The 20,507-nt window shown below is 40.5% G+C and overlaps 1 protein-coding gene across 3 annotated transcripts; it reads right to left on the minus strand.

Annotated features, from left to right (window-relative positions):
- Positions 1-243: 243 nt before the first annotated feature.
- C4H12orf4 (chromosome 4 C12orf4 homolog) lies at positions 244-20,495 on the minus strand. 3 transcript variants are annotated; one of them, XM_058022783.1, is made up of 14 exons: positions 20,424-20,495; positions 19,040-19,234; positions 18,631-18,776; positions 17,370-17,551; positions 15,805-15,904; positions 15,604-15,725; positions 14,282-14,388; positions 12,542-12,739; positions 10,909-11,037; positions 9,795-9,863; positions 8,115-8,317; positions 3,096-3,153; positions 1,774-1,841; positions 244-777 (listed from the first exon to the last, which is right to left on the minus strand). In XM_058022783.1, the coding sequence occupies exons 2-14, from the start codon at positions 19,215-19,217 to the stop codon at positions 685-687; spliced, it is 1,653 nt and encodes a 550-aa protein (XP_057878766.1). In that variant the 5' UTR covers positions 19,218-19,234; positions 20,424-20,495; the 3' UTR covers positions 244-684. The 3 variants fall into 3 exon arrangements, with proteins under 3 accessions (XP_057878766.1, XP_057878767.1, XP_057878768.1); XM_058022784.1 differs by lacking the exon at positions 20,424-20,495 and adding an exon at positions 20,050-20,351; XM_058022785.1 differs by lacking the exon at positions 20,424-20,495 and adding an exon at positions 19,572-19,590.
- Positions 20,496-20,507: the final 12 nt, after the last annotated feature.

Below are 20,507 nucleotides of genomic sequence, written 5' to 3' on the forward strand. Positions count from 1 at the left end.
CAGCAAATTTTATCTGGATAACAGTGTCCAGAACACTTTATTGTTTCTATAAAGTTGTTCATATGATAAACTTTTGAATGCAAAGTCTGGAAATAAAGCAAAAAGTATAAATAAAGGAAGAACCAAACTTCAAAATTTCTAATTGTTGTCACAAGTGTATATATTAAGTTTTTAAACACTTCCACCATCTACAAAATGCAACAGGGTAAATGTTTGATTCAAGTCTTTCATTTTGCAGCAGTAATAAACTTTATTCCATGGTCACTATGACAAATTCCAAAGGTTATTGTGACGTGCTCCATATTCTTTTAAAAGTCACTAAGAAAATTCAGCAAATGTTTGTAGAAGGCAGAAGACCCCAGTCCTAGCATAAGCTCTTATTGCTAGTACCTATTTTTGAGAATCACCTATATATTTCTGTAGATTTCTTACAAGTTATAATGAATGTCTTTCAGAAAAGGTGAGAAATTTATCATCAGTCCTGTGCTGAAACAAAACAAGGGGCCAAAATCAGCTGCTACCAGCCAAGAACAGACAACATTTATCTTTTATTACAACACAATTCTTGAAATTGCAACAAATGCCACTCTGGCGTTATGAGTCCACAGGAAAGAGACATCCTAGTCCAGAATCTCCTAAATCTCTTCCTCTGCCAACAGGATACAGGTTACTGCCTCACAGAAATCAGTGCTTGGAGGTCAGAGTCAGTGTGGAGGACACTCTGAAGATCTGTGGCAGCATGTTACTCAGCTGGTAAAACATTTCCTCTGAAATTGTCTGGGAAAAAAAAAAACAACACACAGGTAAGCTTTGTCTTTTTGTAGTTTGGAAGAATTAAGTCTCTCTCAATTTTGTTTCTTGGTATTTAAGAGAATTGCTGCTATTCAGAAGACAACAAAAATAATTTTCAAACTGTCTTACAATCGGACTAAATTCAGTTAAAAGACTGACCTAAAAAAACTGGGTGTATATTTATGTGACACCCACATAACCATTTCCAGTAGATTTCTTGTTCCAGGGATTGATTACTTCTGCCAAACATAAGCAGGACAGTGCTGCTTGTTATCTACAGGACTCCTGCTCTCTGCATTTCAAGACTAGCTTCAAATTTGGAATTTATTTGTGGCTTCTTCCTTGCTCAGCAGCTTTTAATTTGTCAAGAAATACATGTTACTCCTTTCCTAACATTAACTCTACTTTTACTGCTTTTTAGAACAAACCTCATGCTGGGCATCTTTGGATATCTTCCTGTTTCTGAAGATCAGCTAGAACTCCAAATTAAATAATTTCAGAATCTAAATCAGAACTAACTTCAAATACCTGGAGTAATTTTTTTTTTTTTTGTGAAAGCATGACTGAACTTTCTGCATTGCAGCTTTCCATGCTGTTAGACAATATGACTAATAAACAACTCAAGTTATGTAACACAAGGTTAGACCATTGGAGTAATTAACAGAAAAATGTAATTAAGTAATTAACAGAAAAAAGTACCTTTTTCAAAGGTGATGCATTCACTACTTGTAAAGGTGAATTTCCCAGTTTGAAATTTTAGCATAATCTCAGAAAATACTACTGGGTATTCAAAACTATAAACTCACCCTTACTCCTCTTACTTACTCCTTGCCTATAAAGGCAATGAAACAAAACCAGACAGATTAAATTAAACTCACTCAAAAAGGGCAGGCAAAAGCAAAAAAATTACAACTAGATCTGCTGACATGTGACTTCTTACCAGCAGGCTCTTGGGTTGGATATGACTTTGGTTTCACCTACCTGTGGTACCAGGAATTGTACAGTCCGAGAAATTCCTCCATCCCACGAGGCCATTTCCATCATGAAACCTAAAAAACCAGCAGTGACAGAGTCTGGGTAACCTGTGCAATACTTCCCAGCAGTTACAGCATGAGCAGGCAGTGAGGGAGCTTTCACACACAAGTAGGGTGGGAACTGCCTTAATTAGGGATGTCCTCAACTACCTTTAAATCAGACCTGGGCAATCCGAATGAAACGTAGAAAAATCTAATGATGAGTTTTGCAGAATACCTACACTGAGGACACAATTATCAGTCCTCCTGTGCAGCACAGTGATGCACAGAAGTGAGGGTTTCTCCAAACAGTGTGCCAGGAGTTCTTACCATGGCTTCCTTTCACTGAGAAACAGGGGTGACCTCACTGTGGCCTTGCAGTGCCTGAAGGGAGCCCACAGGAAAGATGGAGAGAGACTCTGGACAAGGGCCTGGAGTGACAGGACAAGGGGCAGTGGCTTCACACTGACAGAGAAGGTTCAGATTAGATAAGAGGAAGAAATTCTTCCCTGTGAGGGTGCTGAGGCCCTGGCACAGGTTGCCCAGAGCAGCTGTGGCTGCCCCTGGATCCCTGGCAGTGTCCAAGGCCAGGCTGGATGGGGCTCTGACCAACCTGGGATAGTGACAGGAGTCCCTGCCCTTGGCAGAGGGTTGAAATCTTTAAGGTGCCTTCCAATCCAAACAATTCTATGATTCTATGATGATTCTATAGGGAAAAAGCTCCACACTAATTTATTGCTCAAGTAATGAACTACCAACGGCCACAGGAATCCTCTCATGGCACGTAAAGACACTCAGAAAAACACTTGTTTAATAGAAGTGGATGATATAGATAATATATCCATTGTGAACTACTAAAGGTCAGTTACTACAGGAAGAGGTTCCTCAAGCAGGTGGTTGAAATAAAGTGACTGGTTCAACTATTTAAGTGCAGCTCTAAAAATGCAGAAAGTAAAAACAACACTTGGAAAGAGAGAAAACCATACTGGGTCATGAGGACTACTTTTTCCTAATATCTAATCTAAACCTGCTCTCTGTCAGTGTGAAGCCACTGCCCCTTGTCCTGTCATGCCAGGCCCTTGTCAAGAGTCTCTCTCCATCTTTCCTGTGGGCTCCCTTCAGGCACTGCAAGGCCACAGTGAGGTCACCCCAAAGCCTTCTCCTCTCCAGGCTGCACAATCCCAATTCCCTCAGCCTTTCCTCACAGCAGAGCTGCTCCAGCCCTTTAATGAGTTCATGTCCCTGCTCTGGCCTGGCTCCCCAGATCCCACTGGGGCTCCACTCCCCTACCTTTGACGCACTTGAACACGAGCTCTGCCCTCTTCAGGCACCATGGAATGGTCATCTCCTAAATGAAGAAATAAAAAACCTCAATGTCCCACAAATCTTAACAGCAAGAATAGCAGGGAAATTATTGAAAGCAATACATTTTTTTCCCTAGAACATAATTTTGAAGCGGGATTTGGGACCTAGTTTTCAGAACATTCTAGGCAGGTGTACACACCTTACAGATGACCATAAAAGCACCACCACTCCTTACTGCTAGGACAGCCAGTGTCAGAACAATATTAAACATTTTTAAACTGAGGTGTTGAAAAAAAATGCTGTCAAACCCACTGGAAACTGGGCTGTTCCATTCCCCTGTGGAGCTCCAGAAAAAGTCTAATGTTCAACTGATAATTGACAGGTTCATGCTTCAGCAAATCAAAGGCAGGCTCCTGACTACATCTTAAAAGCACAATGATAACTTCTAACTGTTCTTGATTTTGTTTAATATTTCTTGGCATACCCACAACCTTCAGTAAAACCTTCTCTCTAATACTGGAACTGAAAGAAGCCCTTCCTCCTTAAGATGCATTTATGGTAAGAGTGAGAACAAACAAATCATCTGCATCTGATGAAGGAGTTTCAGATAGCAACAGCCAGCAAATCCTTACCTAAACTTAAATAGCAAAACATGACATGAAAACCACAGTGGTTTAAGATATGGCTACAAGTTCTGGGGTAAAATTATTTAAGATTAAAGTTCATGAAACGTTTTTTGGCTGTATGCCAGAAAGCAAATTACACCATGATGATGTAATTCCATCAGAGACAGAATGACTCACTGCAAACACTGCTCAGGAAGAAGAAAACAATATCTGTTTGTTTCTGCTGTACTCTTCAACATGAAGATGAGCACTTCCTACTCTGAATACAATAATACAGATGTGGAAACTGATTTATCATTCCAAGAAACTTTTCAAACTTAAGCTTTACATATTTTTCACTTAAGCTTTACATTTTTTCACTAAAGCCAGTCTCTATTTTGCAATGTCAAACACACAGTGCAATCTGTTGTTATCAGAAAGCTTAATTTCAGGATTAAACAAAGTTATTTGAGAGGCAAGGTTATCTAAGAATGCTCAATGATAACACAACTGATAAACTGGATGTGTGGCTTCATTAAACAACTACTGAAAGCCAAAGTTCCTCCTCAGGTGGGAGGATCTCCGGCAATCCCCCAAAATACATTGTATGTTAAAAACTGGGTAAGTTTGAAATATCTTTTCATAAATCTTTCATTATATAATCACATGCTGCTTTTAGGGTATACACCACAGTAATCAGAACAGTGATGGACAAGTTTGGATTTGTACTTTTGTTGTGGTTGCCTTTTGACTTTTTTAATTTTTAAGCATTCTGGAAGCAACACTTGGTGTTTATTATAACTCATCTGCTCATGTGTGCTTTCTGTCACAAGTAAGGTTTATAGCTGGTTTTGATCACTGCTTTGGCTTAGTAAAAAACAAGTAACTAAGAAGAACAGTCTCTCTCAGGAGCACTTCGAGCAATCAGTGATGGGAACTGAGCCTTAAACAGACTGGTCAACACAGCAGGATATGACACCATTCCTTGGACTATTTGAGAGGAACAGAGATTAAGGTTTGTGGGCATCCAGGGAGATAACAGAATGTTGCTCCATGCAAGCCAAAAGAACTGAAAATGACATAGCAGTGATTCAATTCTAATCCATCTTCATACACCAAAGTTCTCATGAATTCACCACATCACCATGAGTTTTCTCTGGTGATGAGTTTTCTCTGGAAATGAAGGATCAGCTAAGCAAGAATGCAAAATACAGAGAAGGACATCAGAAAGCAAAAAAGCAAACAGCCAACCTCTTAGAGGGAGTTTTGGATAACAGCTTTTAAGAAAGTTAAAAAAAAACACCTGGAACTTTGGGTGTTTTTCACTAGCAGAGACACTTCAACCCTTTTTAAGATGCAATCATTTTGTCCAATTAGGATTTCTTTGACTCATTAACAAAAAAAAAAAAAAAAAAAAAAAAAAAACCAAAAGAAGAGGGGGAAGAGAGACCAGCTTCACTGGTCTTTCACATATTTTTCACAGTGAGAAAGATATGCTGCAATCCTTTTGATTTTATTTTAATTTAATTTATTATAGGCTCACTACATAGGGCTGCTTAGGGCTTGGGTCTTTGCAGAACCATGTTGTAATCAAGTAAGTAAAACATAAAGTCCACATACATCATGTGGAAAAATATTTCAAACTAAACTTCAGTGGGTAATTTCAGTAAGAATTAGCAAGGTGTTTAACTTGGTGCATCTGTGCAAATCCTAAACACTGGATGAGCAGATAAAAAGTTAAAGCCAGGAAACTCAGATGAGAAATCTGAGATCAATACACCCATCATAACCTCTCTATGGACATAAACCACGTTCATAAATATTTGTTACACAGCTTACACTTCTTTCATTTCCACTTTAAAAAAAAGTTGTCTTAATTTATGGTAATAGAGACAACTGCACTAAGGTCACTGAAGAGTCACATTTTTGTCACTGCTGCTGTGTGGACAACAGCAATGTTGAAGCTATCAAGGGAGGGTGCCAGCTCTGGCATTTTTAGCTATGCCTTGCTGTTAGAGCCACTTCATTTCCCAGTTTATAGCAGATTCCAGTGATCAGTAACACCTCACTTGGCCTGAAATCAAACTTGCCTGCTTTTGCCTTTCTCAGGTATCAAATCCAGTTTCCTTCCTTCATTTAATTTAAGAGAGATCTGTTTTGGTTGTTCTTGCCATAAGAAAAACAAAGGAAAACAGAACTCTTTATATTTTTTTTTTTTCATAGAAATAATGAAATCTAACAGCTTCTTTGAGATCAATACAGTCAAACTGACAGAGAACAGGTTTAGATTGGAGGGTGGTGAGGTCCTGGCACAGGTTCCAGGAAAGCTTGGATGGAGTTTGGAGCAACCTGGGAGAGTGGAAGGTGTCCCTACTCATGGTAGGTGATGGGACAGGATGAGCTTAAGGTCTCTTCCAACCCAAAGCAGTCTGTGATACCGTAATTACTTTTGTGAGGCTATAAACACCACTCATCCATCTACATTAGGAGAAAACCTTTGGAAAAAGCACAGAGAACACTGCTAATGAATGCCTGTCCCAGGGAAGCATGGAAACATCTCTGCAGCTGGGCTCCTGGTTAACCACCTCACAAAAATGTTCTTCTGTGGGTGGTAAATGCAGAGTCAGAACTGCGGCTGCCAAAGGCACCGAGTTCAGGGCAACTTTCAGAAATCTGTCATTACTCACTTCTCCCTCAACAAGGAGTTACAGATTTGTGTGTTTCAAAGCAGGTCAGCCAGCTGCCAAGCACTGTAATAAGCAAGCTGCTAATGCAAGTCATACAAAGCACTTGTGCCTAAACACACAGTTACCATCCAGCTCACCTTCTGCTTACTCTGCTAACACTTAAAATCTTAATACAAAAGGTAAATCGTTTTACTAGGATCTTTTAAGAATCCAGCACTAGACAAGAAGATAATTCTTCAGTTTCACACATCTCAAGGCATGTTGAACACTTGGTCGTGTGCTTTATTTGTAGTTTAAAATACAGATATGCAAGCAGAAGCTAAAACTAGCCAGGTTTAAAGGAAACAAAAACCAGAAGAACATAATCAGTGGGCACCTTGATTAAGAAAAAGGTTGATATATTTAATAAATGTCTGAAACACAGCAACTGGGTCCCATGAGTGACCCAGGCTGCTGTCCTGCATGTTGATTACTTGTATTTGCACCCAAAGAAAGATCTCAGTACAACAGATGAAAAATTTCATAAATAATCTAATCTGTTCCTAAAAGCCTACTTTTATGTAGGGAAACACATCCTTTAGGAGCTTCATTATTGTCTTTTTACCTTTTCATTATGATAGACCCCGATCCTGCAAAAAAGGACGACTTTCACTCTGTGTTCCAGTAAATTCTATTATAAAACCTGTCACTGTTAAAGGTAATCCACTGGTGAGCATTTATCTTTCTGAGTCAGCCACTTTCCACAAAGGAAAGGCAACATTGAGTCTAAAAGTGAAAAATCAAAGGGTTATTTAGAATAGAAACCTCTCCAACAGACTGAAATTATTACTGATATCCTTGCATGGATGACAGAGGTATCTTCTTTTTCTCATTTCTTTAGGTTTACAGCTCTTCAGGATAGGAGGCATATGGCTGTACTCCCTGCCCATCACTTCTTTCCCTGCCTTCCCACCCCTTTTCTTCCCTGTGAGCCAGGTGTGACAGAGAAAAGAGGCTGCCAATACTTTTAAATTGCTGTACACTGAGAAATGTTACAGCTGATTGAGAGACAAGCCCTACACCAGAGTCCCACTACAGAAGAAAATACAAAACTCAGCACAGTAAGTAAGAACACAAAGAGCATCAGCAATATGCTACCTCTTGCCCAACCAGTATTTGAGGGGACTTAGAGAGGAAACAGGGACAGAAATTAGGTAGTAAAGGAGACAGGTCAAAGTGAAGGTGAAATTTGGTTGCTCCTGTGTAGGGCTGAGGTGGTAGAAGATTTACAGAAGATAGTGTTTAGATTTACAGAACTCTAAGCCAAGCTTTGCCAGTTCTGCTGCTTCCAAAAGTTAGTTTTAATGTTTGCAGCTAATGATAATTAAAAGAAGGGATCTGGTATCACTACTGCATCAGCAACTCTGAAGGTGCAGTTTCTAAGCAAGAACTACCAGTTGTGTAGTCCCATCTTCTATTAATACTTGTACCACTGCAGTGAGATGGATCTAGGAAGTGAATTGTCCAAAAGGAGGGGTTGGAATAAAAAAGTCATTCAGCTGGCTGAGATGTTTTTAATTAAAAACATGGCTCCTTAATTTGGGTCACCATGTATATACAACTACCATGTGGTGAGTGAGGAAACCATCCCATTTGGCCTAAATCAGCATGAAACACACCATTTGCAAAAATCCAAGGATATAAAACCAGCCCAAACGTTTCCATTTACTTACTTCTGACATTTCATGCACTAGCAGGAGGGGAATGCTGATGGTGGTGATGTCGTGTGTGCAGCACACCTTGAGGATGTTCCTGAGCCCCATGATGGCCGGGTCTCGGGCGGTCACGTTCACAGACCTGACGTTGTCATCCACGCACAGGTGAAAGGCAACGTGGATTTCTGAGAGGTTTGAGTGCCTTGTGATGTAGAACTCTCCTGCACAATAAGGCAAAGCAGGAAGGGAAGAAATCATAGTAGTGATGTGTACTGAAATCCAATTGTTTGGAAGTGTAAGAAAGATAAAAGGCAAATACAAATATACAGCAGAGATGAGGACATACACAGGAGATCTAAAAATCTCTTGGACTGTCACTGTTCTACATCCATCCCACACTCTCTCCCCTGCTTTGATGGGTTCCACTGGCATCATGGCCACATGGTGTAATGAACCATAACAGTGCCAGTACAGGATATGATCTCTATATAGCACAAAACAGAAAAACAAACCCAGAGGAGGTGCAATACTCAAAATACACAATGCAAGCACGGAATTGCAGACAGATGTGGGAGGCGGAAAGGCCAAAAAAGGATGGGTTCAAATAGAGGATGCACAGAGCCTGTGGAAAAAGATAGTGGGTTATGTAACAACTGAGATACGGCACTGGAACACAAGGGGATCAGTGACCATTAGAATTTAAAATAATTCAGAGTAGTGGGAAGGTGAGTTACAGAGTTGCTTGAAAAAAGGAACCAAGACATCTTGTTGGGGGTATTTTTAGATTTAGTATTCATTTATCAAAGGTGAGAGGCAGTGAAATCCAGGTCTCTCCATCGGTCCTTTGCACTGGAGATCTAAAGTCTACAGTACAGTCAAGGGAAAAGCAGGTGTGCAATGCCCCCACTTTTTCAGTCAACAAATAAACATCTTCCTTCAAACCTATTCCCACTGGCCACTGAAGTTAAAATCTTTTCTTTGAACTGGAACAGCTGCAGAATGGGTCTGTACTCCTTCTGGATGACTGCAAAGCAGGCAGGAATCCCCAGCAGTGACCATCTACGAGCAGTAACACAGGCCACTGCAACAAGACACCTGGATTTATCTGGTGCAAGTTGATTTACAATACACTCCCACTAAAATATTTATGACAGTCATGAAATCAATTTTAATAAGCCCTCACTCAACCACGGGTTGTACAGACTTAACTCCTTCCCCTGCATCTTAAATTCAACAGCATCTTTCCTTACTAAACATCACAATATACACTGAACATACTTCCCCTGAGAGAGGGATTTCTGAAAGTTAAAAAATCCACTCAAAACTGCTTTTCTGTACCACAGCAGTAATATACATATAGCCATTTTCAAAAATAAAATTAGCTGATAGTATTGAAGTTTTACCTTTCCTACAAGATGCTCAGAGGTTTATTTTTTTTCACCCTCAAATTCCAAAAGGAAATTTTAGGCAAAGAGAAGTGATTTGCCCCATGCCATGTGATGCAGTGGCAAAGCTGGGAATAGAAACCAGATGTCCTGACACCCAGTTCTCTGCCTCAGCCACAGGAACATCCTTCTCCTCTGATTGAGGTCAGCTTGGGTTCAGTTTATAATTTATGTTCTGACTTTAGAGCTAAAAATGTGGATGTATAAAACACAATTTGCTTCAGGAAGAGGGGGTCAATGCCACACAACTCACCCGGCAAAATGTTCGACTGGTTTCGTTCAATATTCTTTAATTTATCTTCATTCCCACTGATTTTGTTTTCTGCATATGAACACATGGAACAAATATTAATCATATCCTCTGTTAATTACACTTGGGCATGAAAAGGTTCATGTACTGATATCTGGCTTGAATTTTGACCATGAAGTCCTCAAAATGCAAGGGGGATGGGTAGAAGAGTTTTTGCTGTCTTCAACACATCCCAAACTGAATCCTACCTCAAATCCCTGCCTTTCTTACTTACCATCCCATGATATTTCTTCATTTGGACAAGAGCAAACAGTATTCTCAGACATAACAAGAACCTTTGGAAGCTGCCCCCACAATCACATATTATCTTGCTATTACTTTCTTTTAATTTCAACAAATTAAAACAAAATTGTTCCTAAGAGATTTACATAAACCAGCAGCATAAAACCAGCTTTCACCATTTCCCTTGAGATGCAGCAATATGCAGGTTCTCAAGGGAACTTGTTTTTCTGTGTACTCATATTTGTTCATGTTCTAGATGCATTGAGATCACATAAGTAGCTCTCTGGAGGGAAACCAAAGTTACATGATGTACAACTGCACTGCCTAAACACCATGTGGTCAGAGCATTTCCCAGCCACTTGCAAACACAAATGTAAGGAAAACCATTCCCAAAACTTTGGCCAGCACAAGAGAGCTAAATACACATTTAGTCTATTTCTTATTTGGTTTTCAGCATTCACTTTAAAATAAGGGGGAAAGGTAATGAACTTTTTTTTTCTGCAATTTTCAGAGATTTAAATGTAAATGGCAATAAAAAGATAAAGACAGATAAAGTTTGTGCTGCTACAGGCAGTTCAGGAAGGCAGAATGGCCTGATGTACTTCCCATGCTGCTAAAATGTAACTTTTATAAGTTGATTCATTTTAAAGGAGCAGCAAAGACAACACCCGAACACCACATTCTCTGTGAATTTCACACAGTTTCTTGATGAACCCAAACATTCCATTTTACAGATGAAATAACTGCAGAAGAGTGGCAGGGACTCTGCCCTGCCCACAAACATCCCTCTGACCACTGTTCTATTTCAAGGAGGGTAATTGTGGTTGTCACTGACCGTGGTGTCTTTTTGTCTTGCTGCTACGCTGTGCTCTGGCCTTAAGTACAACCTTCTGGACAATTTCAAGTTGTTCTTGGATTCCAGGAAAATGGAAATCCGTGCATTCTTGGCAAACAGTTGCGAAATCTAGGAAAAAAATAAGATTGAAATGCATGTCCTGAGGTGGTGCTCAGTAACCTTATGTAATTCTACTCTACTGATCAAGTAAATGCAGCTATAAAGGCAAACTCTCCAAAAGCAGATAAAGCCCTACTGGACTCCTCTTCCAAAATTTATTGAGGATTTTATTTGACAGATTGTGACATGGTCTCAATACTTTCCCCTCTACTGTGGCTACAGGATCTAGTTGGTGGCTACAAGATGCAATTTTGTGTTTAATGGCATTATTTAAATTTCTGTCTTCTCTCATTGCCTAAAATATAGCATAAAACCAGATACTCTCCTTTTGTTATTCATTTAAATACTTAAACAGTTACAGTACCTGCAAAACAAGTACAAAATAATATTGTTACAATTAAACTACTTGGAAACCATCAATAGCAACCAACAAATGCAACTGTAGGTTTTCCTGGTTCACTTCCCTCTCCTTCTTGCTACAAGCCTGATTACAACTGTTTCCAGGAAATATCAAGCACCATTGTGCATTTTTTTTACATCATGCAAGAATAATGACAAGTAATAGTCAAAAAAAGACATTCCAAGTGTATTTGTAGCAGCTGATGTCACAGCTGAGACAGCCACCATACACAGAGTACCACCATACAATTTCCCAAGGCTTTAAGCATCAGCCCATAGAGAGTAACATCAGATCACTTCAGAGGGCTTCAAGCATCCTCCCTTCTTGCTCTTTAGCCCAGCCTTTCACACCCCTCACGTTCATGCACTGCACCTGTGTGCCCTCTGTTCCCTTTGGTGACTGGTCAGCACACCTGGCACTCCATGGCTCACTGCCTTCAATGCTGTTCCCTGTCCTGACATCCCCTGTAACCCATTGGGGATGAGGCTCCACAGCCCCACTCCCAATTTTGGTATTAAACTTCAAGACAGAAGTGGGAGAGTCAACCAGGAATAAAGAGAAGTTCCTTTGGTTCATCTTGATAGAAAATACCATCATAGTGCCCACTTACTCAAAAGACACTCACTCAAATTAATCAAACTTTCCAGGAGTAGGGAAGTCATGTTCCTACTGTTCATTTTTAACAAAATTCACAGTATAAAAAGGACATGGTATTTTTATATATTTACCTATCACTTTAAAATCTGAGCATATTTCTTTTTCATTTTTGCAAATAGGTTTCATTGTGATAATCTGGTATTGAAAGAGTTAGAAACTCCTATAATAAATTTGTCTAAATCAATATTGAGGAGTCCTCTTCAATATTGCTTGTTACTCAGACACAAAATGTAGGGAAGAGATGAGAGATAACAGCACAACACTATCCTCCATCCTCATCCATATCTCTTTTTGCATTTGTTGCCCTTTTGCCATAGCATATGCAAAACATGAGTGCCCTCCACTGAATTTCAATTTTACAAAGAATATTTTTCTGTGAGAAAAGACAGCCAGATTTTATTCTAATTTATTATTTTACTCATTGTCCCTGACAATGCCTCCCATTAGAAGACTCACCTCTTTTGATTCCACTGTATGAGCTGATCCTGTTATCCACTAGCAACACCAGGCCACAGAGGGAAGTTGAGTAGAGGGACATGGCAGTCTGAAGCCTGTGCAGCTTCACCCCACTGCGCTGATTGCGCTTGTGTTTGCAGAAATCCAACATATCAGCTCTCAGCAGCCTCAGGTTGTGCATGGTCTTCAGCTGAGCTCCTGCACAGAGCACATGTGGCTCAATCCCAGTGGAAGACTAACTTAGTGCAGTACAACATAAACTCAGGACTCAGATTGAAATAGAAGGGCACAAAGTGCTTCCCTAAAATCTGGAACCAGTAACACCCAGAGGAAGTTCTCAACCACTCATTCAGTTTGCAGTTTTACAGACACATCAGCAATTCACAAAGTAGCAATAAAGACCGGTGTTCTCACAAAGTGAGGCTTGCCCATGCCTGAAAAGAGCCTTGTTCCTACTGCAGAATCACAGAATTATTAAGCTTGGAACAGACTTTCAAAACCAAGTCCAACCTGTGCCCAATCCCCACCCTGTCACCAGCCCACTGAGTACCATGTCCAGGCATTCCTTGGACACTTCCAGGGATGGGGACTCCAAACCTCCCTGGGCAGACCCTTCCAACCCTATCTGTGAAGAAATTCCTCCTGAGGAGTACTGCAGGGCTAGGGATGAAATACTGATATGTGGTGGTGTATCCTTCCAACCCTTCCCAGAACCGCTCCACAAGCTCAGGAACTCCTGCTAGGCCTTAGCATTTGTGCAATGAGCTGGGTGCTGAGGCATCCCTGGCCATCCCAGGAACTGCTGTGTGGCTGAAGTGGGAGCTGCTTGGACGGGAAGAGATCATCAGTCAGCCCCTGACAGCCTGGAAACATCCCCTACCTGATCATGGCCCAAGGGGAACAGCACCACTGCTGCTGGAGCTCTGGAAACTCCAGCAATTCAACCTGAGGATGAACATTTTCCAAATGACTCAAGGCAATCATCTCACAACCCTATGGACCATGGTCCTAAGGCATGTCCTTGGAGCTTTCCTGCACCACAGCAGGCTGCACCAGCATCTCCCTCTGACAGAGATGCCTCTCAGAGCTTGCAAATTCCCAAGTTTGTGATACTGGGAAGGATTGTTGCTGCCCATCTCTGCCTAAATCATTTTAGATTTTGTTATAATCCAGTTTTCCTGTCTGTGTTTTATCTACATAGTAATAGAGTGAACCTTGACTTTGAACCTTTTTGCTCTTTTGCAAATTTGTATCAAACTTCCTCAGTCTGATGCCTTTGCTGAGGATTTTTTAAGTGACCTAAACCACTCCTGCACAACATAACATGGTGAAAACAGCTCAAGAAGACTTTACTGCATAAACAAAAATACAAATTGCAAGTATCTATTCTACTGTCAACTGATCTCAGGAAGTGAATTTCGTAAACACATTTTTCTACCACAAGTAAGAAAAGTCAAAGCATCACTTTTAGGCAATATACTTTGCTGTTGCTGTGCTTTTTCACATGAGTCACCCAACCAAAACAGACAAAAACTTACTTCTAGAATATTTTCCATTAAGATTTCCACCTATTTCAGACATTGCTTGATACAGTTTATGCTGTTCTCTTACACATGTAAAGAACAAACACAAAACAACTCCAAACTATGGATTATACACATTGAGAGTTAAATAGTGTAAATAATACTTGCTTTGGATACATTATTAATTACCAGCTTTACCTGGGTTTACTCCACTTACCTAAATGAATAGTAAAGCTTTCTTCCAACAGCCTTTGCTCTTCATAGATTCTCCCATTTCCTTCCACAGATTCCCTCAGCTGGCTGGGCTGAACTTTAATTTCATCACTGAAATAATTAGAGAAGTACCAAAAAGTTAATCCTAATTTTGATTCAAGACCAACAACATTGGGAAAGTTATCCCAAGTTTTCTCAGCTGACCTGTGGAAACCAGGAGATCAAACCTATGAGCATGAGCTCCATTCATGAGGTTTCACCTTTGCCTTCCTGGCAGCAGGAGAAGGAAACTTCACTGTTAGATTACATTATTTAGCCCATTTGCAAAGCATTCCAAGACTAAGAATTAAAAATAAGTCACAATACCTAGTTATAACATAGTATAAGAATGCAGGAATAAAAGGAAAACAAAAAGAATTCTCTTCAACCTATTCACAGCAGCCAAAACCTTATTTATGAAGTTATTAAATAAAGCATTTCTTTTCTTCTTCCCACACAAAACGGGAAATTAAAAACCACCTTCTCAAATGTTCCACAGTGTTCAAACTCCCAGGAAACATTTCAGATATCAGTTTTAATATTTTCCCTAAATTCAACTGTCTGGTAGTGATACAACAAATACTGTTCCTAATACATGAAAGAACAGCATTCAATTTGTCACTGCATTAGTGAGAAGTTCCTGTTTTCAAAGTGCCTCACTTCCAAAGATCTCTTATAAACTTGCAAGCAATTCTACTGATTTCAAACGCCAAGCGGCAGTGTCCTAGTGATAAAGAATAAGGATCCCACCCAATTTACAAATTCTAATTTCTCTGCCATTTCCTTAAACAGAGGAAAGCTTCTCATTCAACTCTCTCCACAAGTGTTCGCGCTAAAAAATTCCATTTTTAGCTGTTCAGTGGCATACATACAGAAAGAAAAAAGAGGGTTGTTAATTCAAACCACTGTTACCATTTTTTTAAAGTACCATTATTCTCCAGAACATGCTTAGGTGGTAACAGAAAGCTTTGTGAAACAGTGTTAAAGACAGATATAGGAGAGGAAGGCAAAACAGGAGGAAATTCCACTCATGTTAAGCTGCACTTTAGTGCATTACAACACTTTATGGTGCAGAGATGTTGTAACATCACACAATGAAGAAACTCCTGAAATTATACATATTTCTTTATGATGGTCTATTGGCCTTTGATTATCCTAAGCAAATTATTTATAGATATTATCATATCATAATAAATAGGACTATAGTACTCTATTTAGGAGATTATGCAAACACAAATACTTTGAACTATTTCAGCTGAAATTCAGCATCACAGAGGAATTAAATACCTGACTGAGCTGTTGTTGGGATTCTTTAGGTCTTGATGAAGCTTTATCACCCACTCCTGATATTCCTGCTTCTGGATAGCAGTAGTCTGTTTTAATTCATTGGTCCATTTGTTCTCCAAATCCTGACAGGAGAGCAGTGATAGTTTGAGTGATGTGAGTGTTCTTTTTAAGGTGATTATGTGCATGGCATATTCTAGTTACCTGCTGAGACTCAAAATGCTGAGCTGCTAAGGAATTCACATCCTGGTCAGTCAGTGACTTCCCAAGCTCCTGCATCACCTTATCCATTTCAGCTCCTTGCCTGAAAGGGAAGCAAACACAGAATTCAGAAGACTGGCAGCAGAACACCTTTTGCTGTGATAAAACAACAAACTTGGTTGTTTGTTACTGACAGAATGAACAGTCACAGATTTAGCAATATAAATCCACAAAACAAACTGGTCTTAAGGGTCAGGTCAGTCAGCCCCTGTGTAAACAGAACATCATTTACCCTCATTTGGGACAGTCTCAGCTGCCACCAACATAGGGATGTGATAAATTCCAACAGAGTCAATTCACAGCTACAGCACGCCTGAGCTCTACAACAATACTGCTCTTTCTTCTGTATGCATGCTTGAGAAGAGACAATAGCAGCAAAAAGATTTGCTAACACCCTACTGGCAACATTGACCCTCAAACCAGAAATACGTACAGTTCAGTCCATTAGAAACCATAGCATGAAGTGATTTTGCACTGTCTAATGGGAGCTTAAACACACACAGCTGAAGAGGAATATTGCTACTCAGAATGCTAAACCAGACCTACTGGAATTACTTTGAAAAATCCACACTCAACGCGTTCCCTCTTGTGGATAAAGGAGTCACTTGCAGCTTGCAGCTGTGGAAGCTTATTCCAGAACTCCAGACTCAAACTTGTCATAGAATACATTACTGTCGAGAGGACCATGACACACAGAGTGCCACCATGCCATTTCAGAGAGCTTCAACCCATACAGAGTAACATCACTTCAGAAATCTACAAACATCAGCTCATCTTGGCCTTCAGCCCAACCTTTGACACCCCTCACCTTACATGCATTGCACCTGTGTGCCCTCTGTTCCCTTTGGTGATCAGCACACCCGGGCACTCCATGGCTCGCTGCCTTCACTGCTGTTGCACTGTCCTGCACATCCCCTGTAGCCATCGAGGATGAGGCTCAGCCACAGCCCCATTCCCAATTACCACCAACTGTGTGCCCACACAGACTCAACACTTTCTGGAAATCAAAACTTACATTCTCTTCAGTCACTGAAAATAACAGAAGGTCACCAAAGTAATATAAGGTAGCTAACCCTAATGACATCATGGAATGGGTTGGGCTGGAAAGGACATGAATGCTCATTTCATTCCAGCTCCTGCCATGGGCAGGGACACCTTCCGCCTGACCAGGTTGCTCAGAGCCCCATCCAACCTGGCCTTGGACACCTCTAGGGATGAGGCAGCCACAGCTTCTCTGGGCAACCTGTACCAGGGCCTCACCACACCCTGAGTAAAGAAGTTTTTCCTAATATCCAATCTAAATTTTCACTCTTTTAGTTTGAAGTCATTCCCCCTTGCTCTAAATACCCTTGTGCCAGCCAAGTGCTGTCTGACTTTGGGTTTACACAGATACAAGCTACACACGTTGTCCTATGACTTTACACACCCAGTGACATGTACCCCTATCTAATAAGAGAAAGGAGAACCTAAATAATAAAAAAAAGTAATTAAAAAAAAAGAAAAGCTACCTTTCACGTAGCTTTTTCAGCTCCACGTCCCTTTCACTTATTAATTCTGAAATGCTAACAAAATAATTGTGTTCCAGGTTTAACAGCATTTCAGAAGCTGGAGAATGGATCAGATCATGATAAACATCTGCAAAATCTTCATCCCAGCTGGTTTCTTCAGGTTTGGCATGTTCTAATGTTGTCTAAAGAAAAGGTAAGAGATTTTAATGGATAAGATTCCTCTTAGGACATATAAAGATCCCTCATAATGGTGGGGCAAAACCATGGGGGCCCACACACAGCCTGTACCATACTTAAATTATCTTCCCTAATTTAAGCTTCCTGGCATTCTACTTTAGATTTCAATTTTCTCCTCTCCCATTCTTTATCTTTCAAAGCAACTAAAGTCAGAATCATTAAGGCTTGGACTACAGTAAGGAATTACCAATTTTCACACAACACCAGCTTGGAAAGAACAGCAATATCCACAATAATATTTGCACCTGGTGAATTTTAGATAAGGGCCAGAACACCAGCTGTGCAAACAAAAATGCTTTGCTAGTGAGGATGACTAACTGCTGATGTCACTAAGAATTCCATCAACAACACTGATTCAAGAAAAGCTATTTTTATTGAACAAAGAACAGCCCAAGAATGCCAGTTTTGCAAGCTTTTAATGGAATTTTTCACCTTTTTCTATATTTCATGAGAAGCAAATTCAATTCCTATAAACTTCTCTTTAAACACTGCAGGCTTGTCATAAATTTTTTCTTTTCACTAGGACTCCTCCAGTTCTTTTACATTCCACTATTTTTAAGATCCCATGTGAAACTGGAGACGTTATTCCAACTAAAGCCTCCTAAATAATCCTTCCTAAATAATATGAACCCAAAAAATGAACTGAAAAGTCTCTCTCAACTATACACTTTCTCCTTCTAACCTTAATTACTGCTACTGAGTTTTAGGATAGGAGTGTCACTTCATTACCTCTTGCTTTAATTCTAAGCCACTATGAGCCTTGTGCTTATATTTGTTTGAGTATCAACTGTTGAATGAACAAACCACCATTTTTTGGCTCTCCATTTTCTATCTTTCTACTCTATTAAATTTAAGAAGAACTTGTAGGATGAAGACTTGATGCTCACTTTCAGAAAAAGAGAAAAAACTGCAAGAATTGCAGTGAATTTTAGTGTAATAATTAATCCTCACAACTGTGATTGCACACACACACATACTCTCACAAAGCAAGCCTTGAATATTAACTTTCCAGCCTTAATCTTACCTCTTTATAAGCTTTAGCCCAGGTATCTGCCAGCTGGTTGATGTCTACTTTTCCTGATTTCACTGCTTCCAGAGCCACTTCAGCTTCTCTGTCATAATCTTTTATGGTTTCCTCTTCTACAAATTTACTAAGAGATTCCTTCAGGTCTATTACAAGAAGAAAATGGTCCATCAACAGAACACATCAACAATCACCCAGGAAACCTGTAAGAACAGTTTTTCACCTGAAAACCTTTTCCTTGCTAGCGCTTCCTAGCATTGACAGTAATTTTCTCTGATGTTCTGCTGTTTAAAAACCAATTTTGTAAACACTGTTCCAGTAAAACACTGTTCTTTTGGTTTCTTAGAGCAAGCTGTAAGATGCTTGTGGACAAGGATACATGAGATTAATTTAAGAAACCAATTCATACCATTTTCTATAAAGCAAGGCAGGTTGTGCAGAACCATCAGCCGTCCATGCAAATGACTGATATTCTCTTGCACAGGGAATTTGAGAGGCACAGTAAGCACGAAATGTTCATTTCCAGCACTGAATTCGTACACATAGTCTCTCTCTCTAGTTATAGTCTTTCCTTTATTAGGTTTCATCCTCTTGAGTTTGTTTCCTGCAACAAAAATGGAATTAACAAGAATTACATTTTCGTAAACTCATAAGTAAAAAATGGTAATGAAAAGCCATGGCTTTGCTAATAATTAACTGCCAAAAATACTTAACTCCCCAAATTTTCATAGACACTCAGTTTTGACTTCCAAATACATGCATCTGGAACTAAAGCATAAATACCAGTTTCCAAAATATCAAATGCTTCTAAAATGTATTTGAGTGTGTCAATATATAAACTTGGGTAATTGCTCTTAAAAATTACACTGCAAAATTTCCTGACTTAAAAGCAGAAGCAAGGCAAATGGGAATCCTGATAAATAGAAAAATAAACAAAACACCTTAACTTCTGTCATGGATGCCTCAAAAGCTGAAATCCTGCAGAGTGCACTGAGATTTTATTTCCTCCTTTCTGCAGGTGCAAGGCCGGGGGAGTGGGGGAGCGGATGTTTGCAACGATTTTTAGAAAGAGCTGATTTTGTCTTTCTGTAGCCTGCATTAAAAATAAGCCAAAAGAGATGCAAAGGGGGCTGTGTAGAGTGAAAATACAGGCTGAGATAACCGTGCTGGTATTTTTACCCTCCACAGGGCTCCTCTGCTCATTCACATGCCTCCGCTTTTAACATCCCCTACAAAGCTGGACACATTGATTCAGATGAACCCTCTCCAGTGCTAAAAACCACACCCCGAGGAAAAGAAAAAAACAATAAAAATAAAAAATTCCACAGCAGAATTCACGGGTTTAGGGTTCGGTGGTTTGTTTTGGTTTTGTTTTTTTTTTTGGGGGGGGGGGGGGGGTGCGTTTTTCAGTGAACAAACCTATGTGCTAGACACAGACGAAAAATATCAGTTTCAAAAACATCTCAGGGCAACCAGTATTGATGCGAGGCGGTGTCCCGGCCTGTCTGGGAGCGGATTCAAAGGGAAATCCTGGGAAACACAAACCCGACCACGCTCTTCTGCTGCTCCCCGATGCAGCGAGGAGGTGGGGAGGGAGCTGATAGAGAGGGAGTGTTCCGAAGAGGATCGGAAATCGCAGGCTCCAAGCCGGCAGGACACGGCCTGCGGGAGCCCCTCCGCGCCCTCCCCGCCGGGGCAGCTCCCGGTGCCCGCATTCCCTCCGCTGCAAGCGGCAGCGCCCGCGGGCACCGGGAGCCTCCCGGCCGAGCCCGGTCCGTCCCGTCCCGGCTCACCTGGCTCCGGGCGGGCAGCCGCGGGTTAACCGGGCCGCGGGGAAGGGCGAGCCGGGATGTTCCGCCCCCCCGCTCCCGTCATCG

The sequence above is a fragment of the Melospiza georgiana genome, chromosome 4 (assembly GCF_028018845.1).
Source record: "Melospiza georgiana isolate bMelGeo1 chromosome 4, bMelGeo1.pri, whole genome shotgun sequence".
NCBI classification, from domain to species: Eukaryota; Metazoa; Chordata; class Aves; order Passeriformes; family Passerellidae; genus Melospiza; species Melospiza georgiana.

Bases quoted from the DNA above. Each gene is read 5' to 3' on its own strand.
- C4H12orf4 (XM_058022783.1), bottom strand. From the start codon at position 19,217: ATGAAACCTAATAAAGGAAAGACTATAACTAGAGAGAGAGACTATGTG. The intron at 17,552-18,630 runs GTAAGATTAAGG...CCTTTTCTTTAG, and splicing joins GGGCTAAAGCTTATAAAGAG to ACAACATTAGAACATGCCAA. The intron at 3,154-8,114 runs GTAAGTAAATGG...TTCTTCATTTAG, and splicing joins TAGTGCATGAAATGTCAGAA to GAGATGACCATTCCATGGTG.